Below are 24,689 nucleotides of genomic sequence, written 5' to 3'. Positions count from 1 at the left end.
GAGGGACAACAACTCCCCTCCCTGATTTGTCCCATCGGGGACAAAAAGGCTCCTTCAGCTGCTCTTACTCCTCTGGAATTTTGCCCTGGAGTGACTCTTGTTTGGGCTGGTGGCCAGCGGGGAGGCACAGCTGGACTCTAGAGCCTCTGGAACAGCAGCACCATAGAACAGCTGAGGTTGGAAAGGCCCTGCTGATCCCAGACTCCAGATCCTCTGGAATCACAGTAAAATGGAATATTTGGGGCTGGAAAGGCCTCACTAATCCCAGACTCTGGAGCCTCTGGAACCACAGTAAAATGGAATATTTGGGATTGGAAGGGCCCTGCCGATCCCAAACTCCAAATCCTTTGGAGCCATAGTAAAAGGGAATATCTGGGGCTGGAAGGGCTCTGCTAATCCTAGACTTTAGATCCTCTGGAATCACAGCACATGGAATATCTGGGGTTGGAAAGGCCTCACAGATCCCAGATCCTTGAGCCTTTGGAATCCCAGTAAAATGGAATATCTGGGGCTGGAAAGGCCCTGCTGATCCTAGACTCTCGAGCCTCTGGAATCACAGTAAAATGGAATATCTGGGGCTGGGAAAGCCTCACTGATTCCAGATTCTTGAGCCTCTGGAATTGCAGCAATATGGAATATTTGGGGTTGGAAGGGCCCCGCTGATCCCAAACTCCAGATCCTCTGGAACCAAAGTAAAGTGGAATATCTGGGATTGGAAAGGCCCTGCTGATCCCAGACTCTGGAATCCCAATAAAATGGAACGTTTGGGGCTGAAAGGGCCCTGCTGACCCCTCTGTGTCCCCCTAGGGTCGCCGTCCCCTCGTGCCCGTAGAGGCTCTGCAGGACCCGCCGCAGGATGGGAGGCACAGCTGGATTCCTCCAGGCCTCCCTGGCCCTCAGCACCTTCCTGGGTAAGAGATTCCCTCGGGAGGGGCTGGGGAAGGTGGGACATGGCCCGGGATTCACCAGGAATCTCCTATCCCTGAATCCCAAATCCCCGCGGGGTTTGGGATGGGCTGTCCCATGTCGGTGCTGCTCCTGACATCCTTCTGGGACAAGAGTGTTTGACACAATTCCCCCTTTCTAAACCCAGATTAGGAAGTTTGACACAATTCCCCTTTCCTAAACCCAGATTAGGAAGTTTGACACAATTCCCCTTTTCTAAACCCAGATTAGGAATGTTTGACACAATTCCCCCTTTCTAAACCCAGATTTAGGGAGGTGCAGGAGGGATTTCCTCCTGCCAGTGGGATTCATTCCACTCCCCATCCCACTTTTTCCAAGGATTCCTTGCTGGCCATACCATGGAAAGATCTCCCTGCTCGTAAGGGAGAATTCCTGGATTTCAGAGAGAAATTCTGGATCTCAGGGATGATTTCCAGATCCCAGAGACCGTTTCTAAATCTTGGGGGGAATTTATGGGCCTCAGGGAGAGATCCCGCATCTCAGGGAACATTTCTGGATTTCAGGGATGATTTCCAGATCTCAGAGACCATTTCTAAATCTTGGAGAGAATTTCTGGGTCTCAGGGAGAAATTCTGAATCATAGGGACCATTTCCAGATCTCAGGGGAAAATTTCCAGATCTCAGGGACATTTCTGGATCTCAGGGAGCATTTCTGCATTTTGGGGACCATTTCCAGATCTCAGGAACCGTCCCAGGGAGAAGTCCTGTATCTCAAGGACCATTTCTGAATGTGGGGGAAAATTTCTGCATTTTGGGGACCATCTCCAGATCTCAGGGCCCATCCCTGGAGCTCAGGGAGGCTCAGGCTGCTCCCTGCAGGTCCCTTTTCCCGCAGGGAGACATTTCCTCTGCAGCTGAGCCTGGATAATGTCCTCCAGCCAATCCCTCCCGGCGGGCAGAGCCTGCTGGCCCATCCTCATAAATATCTAATTACCTTTTAATGTTCTCTGCCTCTGAGGAGGGGGAGGCGCAGGCACGGGGCGGGGAGGGGGGGCTGCCCCGGATCTGGAGGCAATTATCCCTCTGGTTAATTGGCCCGACCTCGGTGCACCCATGGAGCTGCACTTGGGGTCTCCCATCAAACACCTGAGTTCAGGCAAAACCCCCCCAAAAATCCCACCCTGGGAAGCCTGGGAGGGTGATTTGGAGCTGGGACAGGGAGAAATCCTGGGAATATGAGGAGGGATGGAAGTGATGAATGCGGCTCAGGGAGATGCTGTGGAGTGGGAAAAGAGCCAAAACCTCCAGGTCTGGAGCCAGATTTAAACATTTAAAGCTTCTAAAATCCCAAAATTTCCCTGGCCTTTGTTTTTTTGGGAAAACTTCTGGAAAATCTGTGAGTCCAAGCCCTGACCCTTTGTTCCTCAGAAAGCTGCTCATTAAAAACAACACAAAATAGAACCTTGGTTCCTCAAAAAAAACCACCCAAATCCAGTTGGGTTCTGGGCATAAATTCCTTGTAAAAACAATTTATTGCCCAGCTCCCTCCTGTGACCCCGAGGCTCCAGGAGCTCCAGGGACTGTGGGTGTCCTCAGAAAAAGGAATTCAGCTTGGAAAACTTCCCACTGAGAAAATCCATCATTTGCTGGGCTCAGCACAAGTGCAGCCTCCTTGCACACCTGGGCTTTCCAGGCCTGTCTCTCAGCATATTCCTAAAAATAGCCCAAAAAATAACCCAAAGGAGAGGCTTTGGAGTCACCTCCCTGCAGCTGCTTCCCCAAATCTTCATTTTCAGGTGTTCTGCTTTCACCTGTTTTCCATGATTTTGGTGCTAATTATCATTTTCCCTAAGACTGAAGGTTATTCCAGAGGCATGGTAGGGTTTTTTTCTGTCATTCCAGCTCTCCTAGATGGATGAAACACGGAAAATTCCCAGCAGGTCACTCCTCTCCTTTGACATTTGGCTTTTCAACCGTTATTTCGTGCCTGTCTTCTCCTTATTTTCCAAAGTCCAGAGCTCCAGGACAGATCCTGCACTGGCAACATTAAAAATTGGGAATTCTGGGCTGGGATTTATCAGTTCTTCATTTTAACCTCATCCCCACCTTTAATTACTGCTTTAATCAACCCCTGGTTTGTTTAATGAGTGAAATCCAAGCATTTCACCCCCCAGTACCTTGGGATTGTGGATTAAAACTCACCTGAACTCCTGGCATCGATTCCAAGTGGGAAAATTGATGCCTGGCACTGGCAGCCACAACCTTGGCAGGGACAAAGGGACAGCAGAGGACAGCAAGGGGACACTGGGTGGGAGCAGGAGGGAGGATGAGCCTGATTTGGCTCGATTGGAATAAAAAAATCCCACGGGAAAGGGCAGAGGTGGGAGTGGTACCAATAGATATTTTATTTGTTAAATAAATAGAAATTATTTACCTAATGCTCCCTAATTAATCCCCAAATTAAAGCTGTTCAGCCTCAATCCTGTCACCGCCATCTATCAGAGCACAATTAACTCATCTATCAGCACACAAGTAATCCTTTCTCATTAATCCCCCATTATCTTGTTACTGTTTTCCTCCCCGGTCAGCAGAGTTTATTCCAGCCGGGACTCCCAAATGGGAGAAGATTTCCAGTTTTTCCTTTAGGAACAGAACCATCCTAGAAAGAAAACCAACCCCCAAAAACTGCTGTTTTTTCCTTAATTCCAAAGAATCCAAAGAAGATTTCCATATTTTCCTTTAGGAATGGATCCATCCTAGTAGGAAAATGGTGCTCGTTGGGAGGGGAAACAAACCCCAAAACAACCCCAAAAGCCACTGCTTTTGCTTCAAGTCCAAAGAATCCAAGGGAGAAGATTTCCACTTTTCCCTTAGGAATGGAACCACCCTAAAAGGCAAACAGCACTGGTTGGGAGGGGAAACAACCCCCAAGGCTGCTGCTTTTCCTTAATTCCAAAGAATCCAAGGGAGATGATTTCCAGCTTTTCCTTTAGGAAAGGAACTACCCTAGAAGGAAAACCAACCCCCAAAAGCCGCTGCTTTTTCCTTAATTCCAAAGACTCCAATCTTGGTGCCTCTTCCCGTGTGGCTCCAGGGACCATTCTTACAGAGCCAGGATAATTGCCTGGAGCAGGGACACGGGGAGCAGCTGCTCCCAGCCCTGAGCCAATTACCAGAGCCCCTCTCCCATCCCATCCCATCCATCCCATCCATCCCATCCCGGAGCAGCCAGAGAACTCCAGGCCAACCCCGGGAGCCGCAGGTCAAGAGCCGCTCCTGCTGCTCCCAGCCCGTTCCCGGCTGGAAGTGACTCTTCCATAAAACAACCCGCTCCCGGGAATCGCTTCATTTGAGGAGTGGCCCCGCTGAGCAGGGGGGGAGAAGGAGACAGATTGGCGTTGGCACAGCGAGGTGGAGACGCTCATTAATTCAATTACAGAGCAGGGAAGGATCGCGGAGCCAGGGGAAGCAGCTCAGAGCTTATCAGTGCTGGTGGCTCCTTCCCTGATAAGGGCCAGGCATCTCCTGGGGGGACAGGGACAGGGAGGACAGACGTGCTGGCAATTATCCCACCAGCTGTTCCTGCAAGAAAGAGATTTCCAGGCGGGTTCTGCCTGGATCTCGTTCTCTCAGTGTCCCTTCCAGCCAACGCTCTGGGCTGTGGGGAGCTGTCCCAGCTCACGAGGATGAGTTTTAAGATTTTTCCCACCCAAACCAGTCTGGGGTTCTGGGATTCCCCAGTGTGGAAGGGGATCTGCTGGAATTTGCTGTTTATCCGGGGCAGGAAGGCAGCTGACACCTCCCAGTGGTACTTTGTCCCCAAAGGGTGGCCCAGGGCACAGTGAGGATCAGGCAGGGTGGGGCCTTTGTCCCTCTTGTTCCTCCCCGGTCTCAAAACCAGTGTCAAATCCATGTCTGAAAACCACAAAAGCAGCTTCAGGCTCAACCCGGCCACAGAGCAGAATGGCTTGGTTTGGTTGGGTTTGCACAGATTGCTCTGGTTTTATCTGGTTTGCACTGGTGTTCTCTAGTTTCCACTGGTTTGCTCTGTTTTTCTCTAGTTTGCACTGGTTTTCACTGGTTTTATCTGGTTTCCACTGGTTTGCACTGGATTTCTCTGGTTTTCACTGGTTTTCTCTGGTTTCCACTGGTTTTGTCTGGTGTTCTCTGGTTTTCTTTGGTTTGCTCTGGTTTTCACTGGTTTGTTCTGGTGTCCACACCAGCAACCAACTGGTTTGAGGTGTCAGGAGCCGGTGGAGCTGCAGGGACAGCAGGGACCTGCCAGGTGTGTCCAGAGCCGTGAAGATCCCTGTTCTCTCCTCTCCTCCTGGAGAGGATTTTGGAAGAACAAACCAGGCAAAGTCCGTGCCTCGGGAACAAGGGGACATTAGGTTTGTGGCGTTCCAGGAGGTCCCTGCTCCTTCCTCCACGTCTCCCCGGGGATGCTGGTGCCTCTGGAAGGGCGGGGATGGTGCTGGGTGAGAATGGCAGGTCGTGTTCCCGCAGCCAGGGCCGGGCTGTGCTGACAGATGGCGTGAGATTGTCACCTCTCTCCTCCTCTCCTCCTCGCCGCTGGGGACACCTTACAAAACTGAAAAAGGAAGGTTTTGGTGTTTTTTTAAAGGAAAAGTGGAAGCGAGCAGGTTTCCCCCTTCTCTCGCAGTTTGGTGCCAAGCCCAGGGCGGCACGAGGAGCTACGGGCCGGTGTTCGAGGAGCAGCCGTCCCACACCCTCTTCCCCGAGGGCTCGGCGGAGGAAAAAGTCATCCTGGGCTGCCGAGCACGGGCCAACCCTCCCGCCACCTACAGGTGAGCTCTGGGCTCCCTCTGCACCTGGGACGGGGTAAAAACCACTGAGTTCTGCTTTGTCCCCTCCGGTTTTATATATGGAAAATTATTGGCTTGGGAATGAAGGTCCTTGTCCTGTGAGGAGCTGGGGAAGGGTCTGGAGAATCCTGAGGGAGCTGGGAAGGGGCTCAGCCTGGAGAAAAGGAGGCTCAGGGGGAATTTCTGGCTCTGCACAACTCCCTGACAGGAGGGGACAGCCGGGGGGGATTTGGGATCTTATCCCAGGGAACAGGGACAGGAGGAGAGGGAACGGCCTCAGGCTGGGCCAGGGGAGGCTCAGGGTGGACAGCAGCAGGAATTTCCTCATGGAAAGGGCGCTCAGGCCTTGGAAGTGCCCAGGGAGGTTTGGAGTGCCCATCCCTGGGGGTGTCACCTGGGGGTGGCACTGAGTGCTCAGGGTGGGGATCAGGCACAGCTCGGACTCGATGATCCCAGAGGGATTTTCCAACCTCCACAACCCCACAATTCTGGGGATGTTCCACCCCTCTCAGGGCACAGCTCAGATCCAAATCCCCCTCCAACCCCGTCCCAGCTGGAAAACCACCATGCCCAGCCCCAGGGGATTTATCCCTGCTCCCGTTTCTTCCGGCAGCTGGAAGATGAACGGCACGGAGCTCAGGCTGGAGCCGGATTCCCGCTACAGGCTGGTGGCCGGGGATTTGGTCATCAGCAACCCCACGAAAGCCAAGGATTCCGGCTCCTACCAGTGCGTGGCATCCAATTCCAGGGGCACCGTGGTGAGCAGGGAAGCCTCGCTGCGCTTTGGCTGTAAGTTTGGCACCGCCAGGTAAATTAAACACGACCACAGTTAAGCCAGGCTTAAACTGAGCCTGCCTGGGAAAAGGCTGGAGAGGATCTCTCTAAAGCATCATCCCATGGAGAAATCTCATGGTACTTTCATAGAAATTTGGAGAATTTGGGGATTTGGAGTATTATGGAGAAAGCCAATGATATTTTTGGATCTCCCTTTGGTACCCAAGGAGGGGCAGAGAAAGTGCTGAGGTTTCTCCAGATGATTTTTCCTGTCTGGGTTTGACTCTGCCTGTTCAGTTTTGCAGGAATTCTCAGCGGAAGAGCGGGACCCTGTGAAGATCACCGAGGGCTGGGGGGTGATGTTCACCTGCAGCCCCCCACCCCACTACCCAGGTAAGGGGTTCCCAGATTTTATGGGGATTTCAGGGAAGGAAACTTGGGGTTAATTCAGAGTTTGTAACTCAACAAAGCAGAGGCAGGACTTGGTGTGTCCATGCAAAGGCCAAATCCAGCTGGGAATCCCACCGGGTCCATCCCCCAGGAGGATACAACAACCAGCACAGTTCTCTTTTCCTCCCATGGAAAGACCACTTCCAGTTGGGAATCTCACTGGGTCCATCCCACCCATGAGGACACAACAACCAGCACAGCTGATTCCCTTTTCCTCACATGGAAAGACCAATTCCAACTGGGAATCCCACTGGGTTCAGCCCACCTGGCAGGACAAACCTGTCCAGTTTATTCCTTTCCTTTTTCCCCCAGGCTTTTTCATCTGGGAATCCCACTGGGTCCATCCCACCCAGAAGGACACAACAATCAGCAGTTAATTCCCTTTTTCTCCCATGGAAAGACCAATTACAACCGGGAATCCCACTGGGTCCAGCCCATCAGGCAGGATAAACCTGTCCACTTTATTCCTTTTCTCTTTCCCCCCCAGGCTTGTCCTACCGGTGGCTCCTGAATGAATTCCCCAATTTCATCCCGGCCGATGGGAGACGTTTCATCTCCCAGACCACAGGCAACCTTTACATTGCCAAGACGGAGGCCTCGGACACAGGCAACTACTCCTGCTTCGCCACCAGCCACATTGACTTCATCACCAAGAGTGTCTTCAGCAAGTTCTCCCACCTCAGCCTGGCTGCAGAGGGTCAGTGATCTTGGATTGTCCCCAAAAATGCAAATTCTTATGGGAAAAATCTGAATTAACGAACCCCCGCAAAGTGTTTGGGCTCCACAGAGCCCAAATCACCCTCCACCCTTCCAGGTTCAAAAATATGGATGGGATGGGATGGGATGGGATGGGATGGGATGGGATGGGATGGGATGGGATGGGATGGGATGGGATGGGATGGGATGGGATGGGATGGGATGGGATGGAAGCAGTTCCCTCTCCAAGATTCCATGGGGGAATCCCCTGGGGGAAACCCCTTCCTTCCACGGGGTTTCTGTATTTTTAAAGGATAATTCTGGTACAGGGAAAAGGGAATTAAACAGAAGGAAGGCCTGGATGGATACAGATTGGAGCAACCTGGGACAGGGGAAAGTGTCCCTGTCCATGGCATGGGTGGGACTGGATGGGCTTTAAGGACCCTCCCAACCCAAACCATTCAGGATTCTGTGATTCCCGGGAATTATGGATCCCTGAGATGTTATAAAGACATTTTCAGAGACTTCAGCAAGAACTATCTGAAAAAGAAAACAAAGCCCCTGTCCCCTCACCCAAACACACAATGAGGTTGGGAAGTCACCTCATGGGGTCCCTCTGCCCTTTGAGGCCCCTGGGTGGCATTTGGGTGTCACCCTGGTCCCCTGAGGGGTGTTTTCCCTGTGGCAGATGCCCGGCAGTTCCCACCCAGCATCAAGGCCAGGTTCCCTGTGGACACCTACGCGCTGACTGGGCAGGCCGTGACCCTGGAGTGCTTTGCCTTCGGGAAGTGAGTGTGGTGGGGATCAAGATTGGGATTGTGATGGGGATCAGGATGAGGATTGGAATCAGGATAGGAATGGGGATCAGGATAGGAATTGGGACTGGGATCAGAATGGGGATCAGGATAGGGGATTGGAATCAGGATGAAGATAGGGATCAGGACGGGGATCAGGATTGGGATGGAGATTGGGACTGGGATCAGGATGGGGATTGAGATCAGGATTGGGATCAGGACCAGGATCAGGATTGGGATTGGAATCAGGATGAGGATTGGGATTGGGATTAGGATTTGGATCGGGATCAGGATGGGGATGGGAATTGGAATGAGGATGGGGATGGGGATCAGGATCAGGATGGGGAAAGAACAGCACAACTTTCACACCTCCTCTCTCCGATGGAAGACCAGAGATGGAGGGAAATGGGAAAAGGGAGGAACTGGCTTAAGCCAGGCCCAGCGGGACAGAACTGGGGTGGCCACAGGGTCTGAGCCCAGCCCGGGTTCACTGGCTTGGCTTTCCCACAGCCCCGTGCCCCGGATCAAGTGGAGGAAGCTGGATGGGCCACAGTCCTCCAAGTGGATGGGCAGCGAGCCGCTGCTGCAGATCCAGCAGGCTGGATTCGAGGATGAGGGCACATACGAGTGTGAGGCAGAGAACGCCAAGGGGAGGGACACCCACCAGGGCCGCATCATCATCCACGGTAACGCACCCAAACACGTCCCCTGGCCAAGGGGACACATCCTAACACGACTTTTATCCAACGGGACACATCCAAACATGTCCCTTATCCAAGAGGACATGTCCAAACATGTCCCTTATCCAAGGGGACACGTCCCATATCTGAAGGGACACATCCAAAAATGTCCCTTATTTGAAGGGACACGTCCAAACACATCCTTTATCCAAGGGGACATGTCCAAAAACATGTCCTTCATCTAAGGAGACACAAACATGTGTCCATCCAAGGAACACATTCAACAGGTGTCCTTCACCCAGGAAACATGTTAAACACGTGTCCTTCTTCCAAGGGGACACAAACATGTGTCCATCATTCAAGAAACACATTTAAACGTGTCTTTCACCCAGGAAGTGTTCTTCATCCAATGGGACATTTGGGCTATGGCAAGGAGAGAGAGAGAGAGAGAGAGAGAGCTCTTAACGGGCTCTAAAATCATCATAGCAAACACCAGGGAACCAGGGAAGGAAGGAGAGTGATAAAAACCAATTTTGGCTTGTGCTCAAGATCTTCTCCAAGCCTGAGGAGTTTCCAGCAGGGTTAATGCTTCAACCTGTTAACCAGATCTAGGCAAGCTAAAAAACTTAACCTGGTTACCTCACTCTGATTAGTTTTCCTGAAATTTGGGAATGGCCCGAAGCTGAGAGGGAGAAGGTTTAGAGGCGATATCAGGAAGAAATTCTTTACTGTAAGAGCGGTGAGGCCCCGGCACAGGGTTGATGGGGATGGTGCACAAGGCCTGTGGCTTCCCCGTCCCTGACATGTTCCAGGCCAGGCTGGATGGGATTTGGAGCAACCTGGGATGGTGGAAAATGTTCCTGCCCATGGCAGGGGGTGGCACTAGGGGATCCTTAAGTTCCTTTCCAACCCAAACCATCCCATGATTTGATGGTTCAGGAATGGCTGAATTTACTCTTAAGAAGAGAAACCAATTCCTCTGGATTCTGCCCTGATTTTGTGCAGCCAGAGCCCAGCAGGACCCGGCCGTGCCTCTCCCTGCACAAAAGGCCGGAGCCGATCCCATGGCAGATCCCGCTGTGCCAACGACTGTGCCGGCAGGGCTGGCACAGGGACATCCTTCTGCCAGCCTGGCACTGCCACCTCTCAGCTGATGCCCTTGGCTCTGCCCCCTCTCTCTTGTCCCCTGCAGCCCAGCCCGACTGGTTGGACGTGATCTCAGACACGGAGGCTGACATCGGGTCCGACCTGCGCTGGAGCTGCGTGGCCTCGGGCAAACCCCGGCCCACGGTGCGGTGGCTGCGGGATGGGCAGCCTCTGACCTCCCAGGTACCCCCCAAAAGCCAGCTGTGATCCTGCTTCTCCAGCTCCAGCCCCTCCTCCTGCCTTGCTCCTGCATTCCTGCCCCAGTTGCCACCCCGCATCCCTCCTCTCCATGTGCCCCCATTGGGCTGTGAAGCGACGGCACCATCCCCAAACCCCCTCTCCTGGCGCTGCCATCCCCAAGCCATCGCTTTGTGCAGCTGCAGGGACTCACGGCTGGCCAGCAGGGAGGACAGCTGTGATTGTCTCGGTGTCACCTGCACGCTGCTGCTCAGGTGTCTCGGCAAACAGAGCACGGAGTGACCGCACAGACACAAAACCAATCCCTGCGTTTTCCCCCACGGAAAACCAGGTCGGACACAAGGAGTCTGTGACAAAACTCAACCCTGACCCAGCTGAGGACTGAGTTCCATTTTCCTTTTTTTTTTTTTTTTTTTTTCCTCATCTAATGGGTTCATCCTTTTGTTTGCACAGAACCGAATCGAAGTGAGGGGTGGAGAGCTGAGATTTTCCAAGCTAGTCCAGGAGGACTCTGGCATGTATCAGTGTGTGGCTGAGAACAAGCATGGCACAGTTTATGCAAGTGCTGAATTAACAGTGCAAGGTAATTCCTCCTTTCCCAGAGCTCTGGGTTGCAATGGGACACTGGAAAAAAAAAATCTCTTCCTAATATCCTGATGTGATCCTGACATTGTGGTGTCGCAGTGAGATAAGACCAGGCAAAAAACTGCTCCACTCACCACTGAAATGGTCGCTGGCTCAACAAGACACTGTGCAAGCCTTTAAATTTTAAATCCTGTGTAAATTCTGGGTGAAAGTGAACAAAAAAAATCTGTTTAACCACAGGAAGTGGGCAGGACACCCAGCAGCAGTGCTTACAACCGCTCTTCCACTAAAAATTCCTCTCTTTTTGGAGGAAAGAGGTCCAAAAAAAAAGAGCTCAGCTTCCATTCCTTCTGCTTTGATGGATGGTGACAGGAGCTGAACTGCTGCCAAACTTGTTCCACATTAGTCCAAAAGTTTATCTCCTCATGGAGATGCCAAAGATAAATTAAAGGCCCTGAGCACCAACTGCTCAACCTTAACACACCGAGGCCAACAGGTGAATCCCAATTCCATCTGCAGTTCCAGGAGGAGTTTCAGGCAAAAGCTGGATGTCTGCGTTGGTCAGGATATTGAAGAGATTATCCTCGACATGTTCCAAAGCAGCTGTTGTTGTGTCTCTCAAAGACCTTGCACTTGTTAGGGTCATTCTCATTGCTCCGTCCCACTCGCGTGCCACACAATTCCTGCCCGGCAGGCATCAGGATCCACCCAGCAGCCCAGGAATTCCTCCCTTATCCCGCTCTCCAGACTCTGCCTTGCTTCTCTCACTGAGCCATCCAACAACAAATCAATTCCCACTTGCTGAGATTCCCCCCCAGGGCAGCGTTTCTAATCGTGCCTTAATCCTCTTTTTTTATCCCTGTAGCCTTAGCTCCAGATTTTAGACTAAACCCGGTGAAGCGCCTGATCCCAGCAGCCCGGAGTGGGAAGGTCATCATCCCGTGCCAACCACGAGCAGCACCAAAAGCCACGGTGCTCTGGACCAAAGGGACAGAACTCCTGGTCAACAGCAGCAGGTAGCAGTGCAGAGTCAGCTTCCACCTACAAAACGTAGCTAAAATCTGGGGGTTTTTTACCAGAAGACCAGACTTGATGAGCCAAATGTGCTGCTGCATCATTGAGTTTTTTTAGTTCTCTAATTTCTTCTTTAGCAAACTCCTACGTGATATTTTCCCACCTGATTTCATCCCTCGTTTCTCTAAAGCCAGTGGAATTTCCCAAATGTCCAGCACGAGCAGATCTTTTAACGTTCATTTGTGTGGCTCCTCTTCCTTTGCAGGGTGATGATTACGGCGGACGGGACCTTGATCCTGCAGAACATCAGCAAATCTGATGAGGGAAAATACACCTGCTTTGCCGAGAACCCCATGGGCAAAGCCAACAGCACTGGAATCCTCTCTGTCCGAGGTAGGGATGTTCATTGGGGGTCATTTGAGCCAGAAACGGCTAAGAATGAATGATGTGATCATTCTCCTCTCATACTTCCAAAACCAGAATAATCAGGGAATCAGAGTGATTTCAGGTGGAGCAGCAAAACTTGTGCCTGACCCACCAACAAACAGCCCTTGAGAAAAGCGTTTCCATTTCCTAATCCCTCCTCTTCCTCCTGTGAAGCTGCAGCTGTTGGAGCGGGAAGAGGAGCTGGAGGGGATGGTTTGGATACTGGGATGGGGATATCTGCAGCTCACGGCCCTTCCTGCTCCTTCCCCGCAGATGCCACCAAGATCACGCTGGCACCGTCGAGCGCCGACATCAACGTGGGCGAGAACCTCACCCTGCAGTGCCACGCGTCCCATGACCCCACCATGGACCTCACCTTCACCTGGTCCCTGGATGATTTCCCCATCAACTTTGACAAGTCCGAGGGGCACTACCAGCGAGCCAGCATGGTAAGTCCAGGGGGAATTCCCGACCATCCCAAAGGATGGAAAATTAAATCCATGCTTGTTATTTGAGTGTTTGCACCCACCAAAGTTGCTCCATCACTTTGCCCAGAGTGGTTGTGAATTCCACATCCCTGGAAGTGTCCAAGGCCAGGTTGGATGAGGATAGTGGAAGGTGACCCTGCCCATGGCTGGGGTGGAATGGGATGGGCTTTAAGATCCTTCCCAATCCAAACCATTCCATGATTACATGATCATTCCCTTCCTAAACTGGAGGAGAAAGGGAAAGGCCTGTGGATAAAGGCAGGCAGAGATCACTGAGTGATCAGTCAATGACTACTCAGTGATCACTCAATATTCACTCATTGGTCACTCAATGTTCACTCAATGATCACTCATTGACCATTCAATGTTCACTCAACGTTCACTAAATGATTGCTCAATGATTGCCCAATGACCACTCAATGATTAATCAATGTTCACTCATTGATTCACTCTTTGATCATTTAATGATTGCTCATTGATCACTCTTTGATCACCATCCCAAGCCAAACAGACCCAGCACAGGCTCAGCCTTGGCCAGCACTGGATCCATCTCTGATCCATCCAGCTCCATCACCCATGGGGGAATCTTTTCCCATCTTCCTCTTCTCCACCTCCACCACAACCCCCCCACCCAAACCCAAACCACGCTGAATTCTGGACCATGACTGGGCACCTTCTGATGCTGTCCCTGCTGTGCTCTCCCTGCTGCAGAAGGAGGCCATCGGGGACCTCAGCATCTCCAACGCGCAGCTGCGGCACTCGGGGCGTTACACCTGCACGGCCCAGACCGTGGTGGACAGCGCCTCCGAGTCAGCCACGCTCACTGTCAGAGGTAATAATTCCCTGTGGGAACATTCCCTGCTCCTGACAAACCCAGGGCAATGACATGGTCTGTGCCATCAGCTGCTCTTCCCTTAGAACCACCTCACACCCAATAATTCCGTGATATGGCCTCATGTGTTTTGTTTTCACCCAAAAATTGGGTTTGGTCATCTTGGAGGTCTTTTCCAACCTTCCCAACCAGGCTTAGGAGCTTTTCCAGAGGCTAAATCTGGAGGTGAGGCTTCACAGCTTCCAGAAAAGAAAGGCCCAATGTGAATTTAGGACTTGCACAATCCACGGAGTGATAAACCTCCAGATCTTCCATGTCAGTGACACATTTCCCATCCCCTCAGGACCTCCAGGCCCACCTGGCGGTGTGGTGGTGAGGGACATCGGCGACACCAGCGTCCAGCTGAGCTGGAGCCGCGGCTTCGACAACCACAGTCCCATCGCCAGGTACCTCATTGAGGCCAGGACCCTCCTGTCCAGCCAGTGGAAACAGATGCGCACCAGTGAGTGTTCCCATGGTGGCACCGGTGACAGACCGAGGCCACCGGCTGCCGGCCAGCCCTGGCTCCATGCTGCTCCTCGCTCTATTCCTTCCCCTCTGGTGTTACTGGATTTTATAGATCCCATAAACATCGAGGGCAACGCAGAGACGGCGCAGGTGGTGAACCTCATCCCATGGATGGATTACGAGTTCCGGGTCTTGGCCAGCAACATCCTGGGAATTGGGGAGCCCAGTCTGCCCTCCAGCAAAATCCGGACCAAGGAAGCAGGTGGGTGTGGGGACAACCCCAGGTCCCTGCCCAGGATGGTCCCAAGGAATGAATCATCTCCTGGAGAGCTCCCAGAGCTGAGGCCACCACAGGATTTTCCACCTTTTTGCCCATTTCTGTGTCAAAGTTGAGCAGGGTTGGAACTGCACTTCCCAGCACTTCATCCAGCTGGGAATGTTCGTTCCATGTCCAGCTGCTTGGACAGAAGGGATGGGAGAACAGCAGGAGAACTGCACCCAATCCACCAAATGCAATCCTAATAAAACTCTAATAAAAATCCCCTCCACATCCCTGTTTTGAGCTCCATCCTTGTCCCCTCAGACACCAAATCCTTGTCCCATGCCCCTAAATAACCTGGTCAGGCACAAGCTGGAATTCCAGACAGGATTTTCATGGCTGAAAACAGAGCCCAGTCCTTTCTTAGGAGCTGTCCCACTCCATGATTTGTGCTCCTCTCCATCACTCCCACCTCCTTAACCCAAACTTTGCTTTTCTTTGGGGACCTCACAGCACCCACGGTGGCACCATCTGGGCTCAGCGGCGGAGGAGGAGCTCCCAATGAGCTCATCATCACGTGGACGGTGAGTTGGGAATAGGGAAAGCACCCAGGTGGGACCATGTGGCGTTTTTTGGGGGAAGAAATCAGTGCTGGCATCACAGTTTGGACACAGGGTTGAGCCAAGGGCTGGTTTGGACAGACCAAGTTCACATTTCCTTTGGAAAATCAGTGCCACCAATCCAGTTTGGATGGGCCACGGGCTGGTTGGGGCACACAGGAAATCAGTGCCAGTGTTCCAGATTAGACATGGGGTTGAGCCAAGGGCCAGTTTGGATGGACCAAGTGCACATTTCCTTTGGGAAATCAGTGCCATCATCCCAGTTTGGATGGGCCAAAGGTTGGTTTGGACGGACCAAGCGCACATTTCATTTGGAGAATCAGCACTGTCATCCCAGTTTGGACATGGGATTGAGCCAAGGGCTGGTTTGGGTGGACAAAGCACACATTTCCTTTGGGAAATCAGTGCCACCACCCAGTTTGGATGGGCCAAGGATTGATTTGGATGGACCAAGCGCACATTTCCTTTGGAGAATCAGCACTGCCATCCCAGTTTGGAAATGGCGTTGAGCCAAAGGCTGGTTTGGGTGGACAAAGCACACATTTCCTTTGGGAAATCAGTGCCCCCATGCCAGTTTGGATGGGCCAAAGGCCGTTTTGGGTGGACCAAGGCTCCCTCTCTGCTCCCAGCCGACACTGCGGGACTACCAGAACGGGGATGGCTTTGGGTACATCGTGTCCTTCCGGAGAAAGGGCAGCCAGGCCTGGCTGAGGGCGCGGGTGCCGCACGCTGAGTCGCTGCACTTTGTGTACCGCAACGAGAGCATCGCGCCCTACACCCCCTTCGAGGTGAAGATCAAGGCCTACAACAGGAAAGGGGAGGGCCCCGAGAGCCTCACGGCCATCGTGTACTCGGCAGAGGAAGGTAAAGAGCAGTGGGAGAGCTGGGAGTGTCCAGCATGGAGAGGAGAAGGCTCCAAGGAGAGCTCAGAGCCCCTCCCAGGGCCTGAAGGGGCTCCAGGAGAGCTGGAGAGGGACTGGGGACAAGGCACGGAGGGACAGGACACAGGGAATGGCTTCTCACTGCCAGAGGGTAGGGATGGATGGGAGATTGGGATGGAATTGTTCCCTGTAAGGGTGGGCAGGGGCTGGAATGGAATTCCCAGAGAGGCTGTGGCTGCTCCTGGATCCCTGGAAGTGCCCAAGGCCAGGTTGGACGTTGTGCCTTGGAGCAGCCTAGGACAGTGGGAGGTGTCCCTACCATGGCACAGGGTGGCACTGGGTGAGCCTTAAGGTCCCTTCCACCCAAACCATTCCATGACTGCACAGACTCAGAATTCCCCATTTTGCCCAACCCACTGCCTTTCCTCAGCCAGGTCCCTGCAGCACCTGGGAGCTCGGACATTCCTTTGGCTCCCTGAACAGCGATTCGAGCATAACTCCAAACATGCCCAGTGACCATTCCCTAAGCCCAGCCCTGACTGCCTCAGAGCCTCAGGGCAGACACGGATCCCAGAGCTCACAGCTGTGGCCCTGCTTGTCCTCCTAAATCCCTAAATCCCTTCCCCTCGCTCTGTAACACCACACCAGCTGTCTGCCCACAGGACGATGCTGCGGGAAAACCTTTTGTTCCTGACAAAAGGGGCCCAAAGTCAGGAAAAGGATTTTATTCCTGTCTTTTCAGAACCCAAAGCGGCTCCTTACAGGGTCATTGCCAAGTCTGTCTTGTCCTCGGAGATGGATGTGTCCTGGGAGCCCGTGGAGCAGGGAGAAGTGACCGGAGTGCTTTTGGGATATGAGGTAGGAGATTCCAATGGGAATGGGAGACCCTGAGAGCCCAGCAAGGAAAATCCCCCCAGGTTATGTGAGGTGAAAAGAAATGGCATTTTGATTCCAGAGGTGGGGGATAATTCACACCACGTGGTTCTAATGGGGCTGGCTCTGCTCTCTCAGGAGAGATTAAAGGGAATCATCCAATTTTTCCTGCCTGCTTCTCGCAGGAGGTTGCAGCCTCATTCCTGGGCACATACTAAGTGAAATACATGGAAACCAACACCCAAAGGACCTTCAGGGTGGGCTGACATGGGATTTGCAGAGATCTCTCCTTCCTAATCCTGTCCTTTTCCATACAGATCCGGTACTGGAAGGATGGGGACAAGGAGGAGGCGGCGGACAGAGTGAGGACAGCGGGGCTGGTGACATCGGCTCACGTCACCGGCCTGAACCCCAACACCGTCTACCACGTATCAGTGCGAGCCTACAACCGGGCAGGGACAGGCCCCCCCAGCCCCTCCACCAACGTCACCACCACCAGACCCCGTGAGTGAGCCCTGACCCCTCCACTTCCCACAGGGTCTCCCAAAATTTCCCCGACTTTGATCTCGGTGCTGTTGTTTGACTTTGTGCTTTGTTGTTTGTCTCGGTGCTTTTTTGTTTGTCCTTTGAATGTCCCACCACGGTGACAGCCCTGCTGAGGCTCAGGGGAGGGCTGGGACCAGCACAGCCTTCTCCTCACTGCCTGATTCACCTGATCCCTGTCTGGTTTTGCATCCCTCAGCACCGAAAAGGCCACCTGGGAACATCTCCTGGAGTTTTTCCGGCTCCACAGTCAGCATCAGGTGGGACCCCGTGGTGGCCAAGGCGGACGAGTCAGCGGTGACAGGGTACAAGGTATGGCCACCTTCTCCTGGAGGAGATCCAAGGAAAGCACAGGGAACGGGAGCTCAGCATTCCTTCTTCCCACAGATGCTCTACAGGCAGGATTCCCACTCGGCCCCCACCCTGTACCTGGCCAGCAAGAGCCACATTGACATCCCGATCCCTGAGGATTTCACTCATGCCTTTGTCCAGATCCGGGTGACGGGACCGGGAGGGGACGGGACCCCGGCAGAGGTTCACATCCTCCGGAACAGTGGTACCTGAGCTCCTCCGGCCACACTTGACCCCTGGCCATGCCCATTCCACTGACCACACCCATTCCACTGACTGCACTCATCCCATGTGCTCTGGCCACACCTGCTCCACTGGCCACACCTACTCCAGTGACCACTCCCACTCTGGCCACACGCATTCCACTGACCACACCCACTGCTCTGGCCACACCCACTCCACTGACCAAAGCCATTCTGGCCACACCCATGCCACTGACCACATCCATTCCACTCGTCACACCCATGCCACTGACCACATCCATTCCACTGGTCACACCCATTTTACTGACTGCACCCACTCCTCTGGCCATACCCATTCCACTGGCCCCACCCACTTCACTGACCTCACCCGTCATCTCCATTATCCACACACACTCCTCTGGCCACACCCATTCATGTGATCCCTGACCACACCCACTCCCTGTGCTCCCTGGCCACACCCTCTCCACGCCCAAATTCCCCTTTCCAAGGTTCTCCACAGGCCCAGGACAGCTCCTGTCCTTCCCCTTCCCAGCAGAAAGGGCTCAGTCACACCCCTCCCATCCCGGTCACAGCGCAATCCAAATAAATTGTGTTTTAAAATCCCACTCTCCCTTCTAGGGCCACGGGAGAACATCCTCCTACAGTGTTTTAGGTTAAGACTCTGGAATTGGCCTTTTCTGGAATTGTTTTTTCCTGGAATCAGCCTTTGGTTCCTCCTAGGAATTCCTGACCTTCTCCCCATTCCTCTTCCCAACCTCAGTCCAGCCTGACCCAGGATTTGCAGCCTCAACACCCCACAACACCCAACTTGAACTAAAAAACATTTAGCCTTTCCACTAAGAGTGAAACCCCAGCTCTGTGGGGCCAGCAAACTCCCTAAATTCAGGGGTGAATTAGCCCAAATTCCTGTTCCCAGACATTCCCAGGAGTTAATCAGCACCAAACCCACAAAACCCCAAATTCCCCACAGCGCCTGCTCCACCCCATCCCTGTTCCCTGTTTTTTCCAGGGACCAGCATGATGGTGGAGGACTCTGGGATGAGGCCAGCACCTCACATCGTGGTCATCACCACTAACTCCCTGCTGATGGTGGCCCTGATCAGCTCCCTGGAGCTCTGAGCACACCCCAGACGCGGCTCCGGACACGATTCCTCCCGATCCCCACGGGAACGACGGAGAGCTTGGAAAATCCCACCTCGGAGAGGGGCAGGAGAGGATTGGACAGCGTGGTTGGAAGGGAGGAAGAAATTAGGAACAGCTTTTTTTTGTTTGTTTGGTTTGGAGCAACAAAAGCTTTCATACAAGACATGGGTCTTTAAGCAGTTAAATGTTTTTTAAGGAAAACGAGGAAAACGAGGAATCCTCCGGAAATTCTGCAGCCAACTGCCCACCCCACCCCTCCTCACTGTATCCAGAGGTTTTCTGCCTTACTGAAGCCATGTACGAGATAACCAGACTGATAAATTTGACTTTTTTTTTTAGACGCTGTACAGTGAATTTCGTGGGGGGATGGGGACTGAGGAGTTCAGGGACCAGCACGTTTCACACCCATCTCACCACAGCCAGCTCGGAGCATTTGTGGGATGGGATTGAGCCTTCCCCCCCGCCCCCCCCCCCCCCAAAAAAAAAAAAAAAAAGAAGAGCCAAATCCTGCAGGAACCAGCCCAAGGAGACAAATCCACAGGAGGATTGGGCTCTGCCCCAGCCTGAAAAGATTTTTTTACAACTCTAGTGTTCACTTTGCAGCCCCAGCCTGGTGCTCTTGTCTCAGCTGTGAGGGGCAAATTCCGTATTTTCCCATATCCCACGTGCTTTAGGGGTGGATTTGTCACCCTGTTTGCCTCTTCCCCTTCTGTCTGGGGAGAAGGGGATCCTTTCCCACAATCCCCAGTTCAGGCAGCTCTGCCTAAAAATGGAGGTGTCAATAAATCCAATTTCAGAGGGGTTTAAAGAAAGGATTTTTTAAAAATGACAAAATTAAAGCAAGAATGGGAGAGTCGAGGAACCCACCACTGGGGACAAGAAGGAAAATCTGGACTCAGATTCATCTCCCTGCACTGAGAATTCATCCAGCCAAAATTCCAGGCTGGGATGGGGACTGCAAAGGCTGAGATCCAGCCAGGATTCCAGCTCTGACCGGACATCCCAAGGAAACACCGGGATGCTGAGGAGCTCCCTGCACTCCAGAGGCTGGGAAAAGCAGGAATGCTAAGCTGAGCACCCACAGGACTGGTTGGGAATCCATGTTGCCTGTTGAAATCTCTGTCTCCCAGTAAAGCAGTTGACCAAAGTTAACGAGAATCAATTGGTGTTGCTGCTGGTTCCATCCCCGGGGGTGTTTTTAGGGATTTTTCCCTGGTTGTGATTCCTCAATCCCAGAGAAAACAGCACCAGCCTGGGCAATCCCAATCCCAGAATCTCCTGGCTGGCTCCTGACTGTGCAGTTTTCCCTTTAAATGCCAATTCCTCGCTCTTTTTAGCCCAGGTGGTGGCAGGGGAAATCCCTCTCCAGACAGGGGAGCTCAGGCTTTGCTAAGCCCTGTTTTGGGCAGCCCCTTCTGGCATTCCCTTGATCCAGGGTTGGAAGAGCCACGGGGGAAGGATCCACACCTGCAAATCTGGCACTCAGACCTCAGGAAACGACAAAAATCTACATTTAAAGCCCAGACAGAGCCACCAACGGAAGGATTTTTAAAGAATCTTCCTTAAAATCTCTTGGAGCTTCCTAAAACACAGGCCAGGGGTTAAAGGTGGGCAGAGAGGGAGAGAACTGGAATTCATGGGATTTGGAGGGAGGATGGAGAGAGGGAAGGATGGAGAGAGGGAAGGGAGGAGGATGGTGAGAGAGAGGGGATGGAGCCCTACTCAGCTCTGGCCTCTGATCCCAAAGATCCCAAAGATCCCAGAGCTCCAAGCTCAGCTCCCTGGGAGCTGCAGGCCCAGCCCTGGTCACTCTGCAGGGACTCCCTGGTCACTGCAGGGACATCATTGGTAACTCTGCAGGGACATCACTGGTAACTCTGCAGGGACATCACTGGTAACTGCAGAGACAGTATTGGTCACTGTGCAGGGTCATCCCTGGTCACCCTGCAGGGGCACTATTGGTCACTCTGCAGAGACAGCACTGGTCACTCTGCAGGGACAACTCTGGTCACCCTGCAGGGACACTGGTCACTGCAGGGACATCAGCAGCGACAGGGAAAGGTGGGAACAGGAATTCTATCCCAGTGGATCAGGGAACGGGATAACAGCTCCAGGAGCAGAGGATGGAGGAGCCAGAAAGGCCCAAAATCAATTTATGGGTTTTTTTGCTGCCATCCAATGAGTGACACTGAGGGAAGCCTGAGGAGATCTCAGGGATTTCTTCACAATCCCTCTGCTCCCAGCTCCTCCTGGATCTGCCCAGAGCAGCCCTGGAAGCTCCTGATTGCTCCCTAAAACTCGGGACCACGGAAATTCCTCCAGCTGGGAATGGGGAGCACAGGGAATTCCCAGAAAGTCCAGGGTTTCCATGGAGTTCAGAGATCCTGGAGTTTCCATGGAGTCCAGGGTTTCCATGGAGTCTGTGCCATCCTTGCTCCAGGTGATGGTGAAAAATTGGGAGAAAAGGAATTCAGGCATCAATTCAGAGCAGAATTCAGGATTTCCCTGAATTCCTGCCATTTATGGTGGGAATTCTGGAGCAGTAATTAAGAAAAGACAATTTTGCAGGGAGAGATGGACAAAAGGAGGGATGGAGATGCTCTTCCAAGGTTTTTTCCTTCCCTGATCTGCTATTCCCTATTCCTGCCTTCTCCTATTAAGATAAACATCCCCCAATTCTTAATATCCCTTCAAAAAACAAAGAGCCTCCCCCAAAAAAATCTCATTAAAGGCCCTTTGTGACAGCTGGACCCCGGTGGCCATCCCAGCCCTCGGCCTTCAAATAAAAACTCCAATTATGGATTTGTTCTCCCTGCTCTGGGCAGCTGCCTCCCCTCAGAAATGAAAAAAAACCACCCCACAATCCAAAGATGAAGGAGATTTTTGGCTCCTGCTCTTGACTTCTCCAGCAGAGACGGAGCTTTCATCCCGCTGGATTTGGGAATTCCAGCTGGGCCCAAGACACTGAAATTTCCATGACAAAGAGCAGAGAGGGTCCTGCAGATGGGGCAGCTCTGGACCATTAACTCCCAGCCCGCTGTGATGGGTCATTCCCAATTTTTCCATGTTCAGGAGGTGAAAAAAAACAACCACCCCTCTGGGAATCAGCTCTGGAAAGTGCCTGGTTTGGTTTTCATTTGAATAAATAAAATTATTTCCCTCCATACTCCTATTTTTCAATATTAAAGTGTTTTTGTGGTGTTCTGGTAAAAGGAAAAACTTGGGAATTTTTCAGTTTTTCACGTTAGAGCTGTGCTGTTGTTTTTCCCTGGATTTGGGTTGTCCCTGTAGCTCACAGGGAAAAAGGAAACAAAAAGCAAATATGAAAGAAAACAGGAAAAAAAAAAAAAAAGGCCTTTTATAAGTCCCTCCATGGATTCCACTCCCTGCAGAATTTCTGGTTTATCCTCATTAACCAGCAGGAAAAATGAAGCATCCCAATCCCACAGAGCTGTTCCCATGAGGGTTTTAGGGACAAGCTCAGCTCTGAGAGGATCAAACACCCCCAGCTCTCATCTCCTGCTTCCTGCTGCTCCCTGCCCTGCACCACCTGGGAATATCCCAGAAAATGCTTTTTCCTGGAAGGAAATTTGACAGGAATAAGGATGGGAAGTTAAATTTAAAACCCTCAAACACCTCGAGGTAAAGCAAAGGCCCCTTGGAGGAGCTGGGGGCTGTTTGCTGTGGCTCAGGGTGCTCCAAATCCTGGTTGGATCATTCCAGAATTCCACTGGCAGCACCTGCAGGAAATCCAGCACAGGTTCTCCAGCTCTGTCCTGACTTTCCAGGATCCAAACTGGCCGAAACTATCCAATAATAAGTTGTGTCTGTTGAAAAAAAATTATAAATATTCCATTAAGTTCAATGGGATCCATGGAATGTCCTGAGTTGGAAGGGGAGGATGACCAAAATCCGACAGTGGACAATCCCAAGAATCTCATCCTGAATTCCTAATGCGGACTCCAAAGTGGCTGAAAATACTCATTTATAACCCATGTTTGTTGCAAATAAATTACAAATATCCCATTAGTAATGGGATCCATGGAATGTCCTGAATTGGAAGAGGAGAATCATGAAAACCCAACAGTGAATGATCCTAAGAATTCCATCCTGAATTCCTAATCCAGGCTCCAAAGTGGCCAAAAATATCCAATAATAAGTTGTGTCTGAAGAAAATAAATTATAAATATCTCATTTAATAGTTATAGAATGCCCCAAGTCAGTTGGGAAGGATTAAAACCCAACAGTGGAGGATCCTAAGAATCCCATCCTGAATCCCTAATCCAAAGTAGCCGAAAATATTCAATAGTAAATTGAGTCTGTTGCAAATAAATTACAAATATCCTATCCCATCAGTAATGGGATCCATGGAATGCTCTGAGTCAGGAGGGAAGGATCAAAATCCAACAGCAGAGAATCCCAAGAATCCCATCCTGAATTCCTAATCCAGGTTCCAAAGTGGCTGAAAATATTCAGTAATAAACTGTATTTGTTGCAAATAAATCACAGAAATCCCATTAAATAGTTATGGGATTCATGGAATGTCCTGAGTCAGAAGGGAAGGATCAAAACCCAACAGCGGAGGATCCCAAGAATTCCACCCTGAATCCCTGAATTCCTAATCCAAAGTGGCCGAAAATATTCCATAATAAATCAAATTTGTTGCAAATAAATTTCAAATATCCCATTAAATTCAATGGGATCCATAGAATGTCCTGAATTGGAAGAGGAGAATCATGAAAACCCAACAGTGAATGATCCTAAGAATTCCATCCTGAATACTTAATCCAGGCTCCAAAGTGACTGAAAATATTCAGTATTAAGCTGTGTCTGTTGCAAATAAATTACAAATATTCCATTAAATTTCATGGGATCCATGGAATGTCCTGAGTTGGAAGGGGAGGATCACCAAAATCTAACTGTGAACAATCCCAAGAATCCCATCCTGAATTCCTAATCCAGGCTCCAAAGTGGCCAAAAACATTCAATAATAACCTGTTTGTTGCAAATAAATTACAAATATCCCATTAATAATGGGATCCATGGAATGTCCTGAGTTGGAAGGGGAGGATCATCAAAACCCAACAGTGGAGGATCCCAAGAATTCCACCCTGAATTCCTGAATTACTAATCCAAACTGGCCAAAAATATTCAATAAAAAATTGAATTTGTTGCAAATAAATTTCAAATATCCCATTAAAATCAATGAGATCCATGGAATGTCCTGAGTTGGAAGGGGAGGATCGCCAAAACCCAACAGTGGAGGATCCCAAGAATCCCACCCTGAATTCCTAATCCAGGCTGCAAAGTGGCCGAAAATATTCAGTAATAAGCTGTGTCTGTTGCAAATAAATTACAAATATCCAATTAGTAATGGGATCCATGGAATGTCCTGAGTTGGAAGGGAAGGATCAAAACCCAACAGCAGAGGATCCCAAGAATTCTGTCATGAACTCCTGAATTCCTAATCCTAACAAAGAGCCAAAGCCAAGGA

At 51.5% G+C, this 24,689-nt stretch overlaps 2 protein-coding genes across 2 annotated transcripts in view; one reads left to right on the top strand and one right to left on the bottom strand.

The window, feature by feature from the left end:
- The window catches only part of CNTN2 (contactin 2), a 30,294-nt gene extending 10,667 nt beyond the window's left edge, over nt 1-19,627 (top strand). Inside the window, exons 2-23 of the mRNA XM_083878352.1 lie at nt 808-911; nt 5,570-5,714; nt 6,346-6,521; nt 6,804-6,899; nt 7,444-7,653; nt 8,341-8,440; nt 8,957-9,132; nt 10,319-10,455; nt 10,924-11,053; nt 11,921-12,071; nt 12,335-12,462; nt 12,769-12,944; nt 13,695-13,815; nt 14,159-14,317; nt 14,435-14,584; nt 15,095-15,165; nt 15,831-16,065; nt 16,825-16,940; nt 17,273-17,459; nt 17,698-17,810; nt 17,886-18,054; nt 19,062-19,627. Of these exons, the coding sequence (XP_083734478.1) occupies nt 857-911; nt 5,570-5,714; nt 6,346-6,521; nt 6,804-6,899; nt 7,444-7,653; nt 8,341-8,440; nt 8,957-9,132; nt 10,319-10,455; nt 10,924-11,053; nt 11,921-12,071; nt 12,335-12,462; nt 12,769-12,944; nt 13,695-13,815; nt 14,159-14,317; nt 14,435-14,584; nt 15,095-15,165; nt 15,831-16,065; nt 16,825-16,940; nt 17,273-17,459; nt 17,698-17,810; nt 17,886-18,054; nt 19,062-19,171 (3,111 nt within the window). The 5' untranslated portion in view covers nt 808-856 and the 3' untranslated portion in view covers nt 19,172-19,627. The remainder of the gene's footprint in view (nt 1-807; nt 912-5,569; nt 5,715-6,345; nt 6,522-6,803; nt 6,900-7,443; nt 7,654-8,340; nt 8,441-8,956; nt 9,133-10,318; nt 10,456-10,923; nt 11,054-11,920; nt 12,072-12,334; nt 12,463-12,768; nt 12,945-13,694; nt 13,816-14,158; nt 14,318-14,434; nt 14,585-15,094; nt 15,166-15,830; nt 16,066-16,824; nt 16,941-17,272; nt 17,460-17,697; nt 17,811-17,885; nt 18,055-19,061) is intronic.
- RBBP5 (RB binding protein 5, histone lysine methyltransferase complex subunit) overlaps nt 3,346-24,689 on the bottom strand; it is a 46,323-nt gene continuing 24,979 nt past the window's right edge. Inside the window, exon 14 of the mRNA XM_083878351.1 lies at nt 3,346-5,497. Within this exon, the coding sequence (XP_083734477.1) occupies nt 5,490-5,497 (8 nt within the window). The 3' untranslated portion in view covers nt 3,346-5,489. The remainder of the gene's footprint in view (nt 5,498-24,689) is intronic.

The sequence above is a fragment of the Zosterops lateralis genome (assembly GCF_965231275.1).
Source record: "Zosterops lateralis genome assembly, chromosome: 26".
NCBI lineage: Eukaryota > Metazoa > Chordata > Aves > Passeriformes > Zosteropidae > Zosterops > Zosterops lateralis.
The sequence above is the reverse complement of the archived record's forward strand: the minus strand, read 5'-3'. Positions and strand labels throughout refer to the sequence as shown.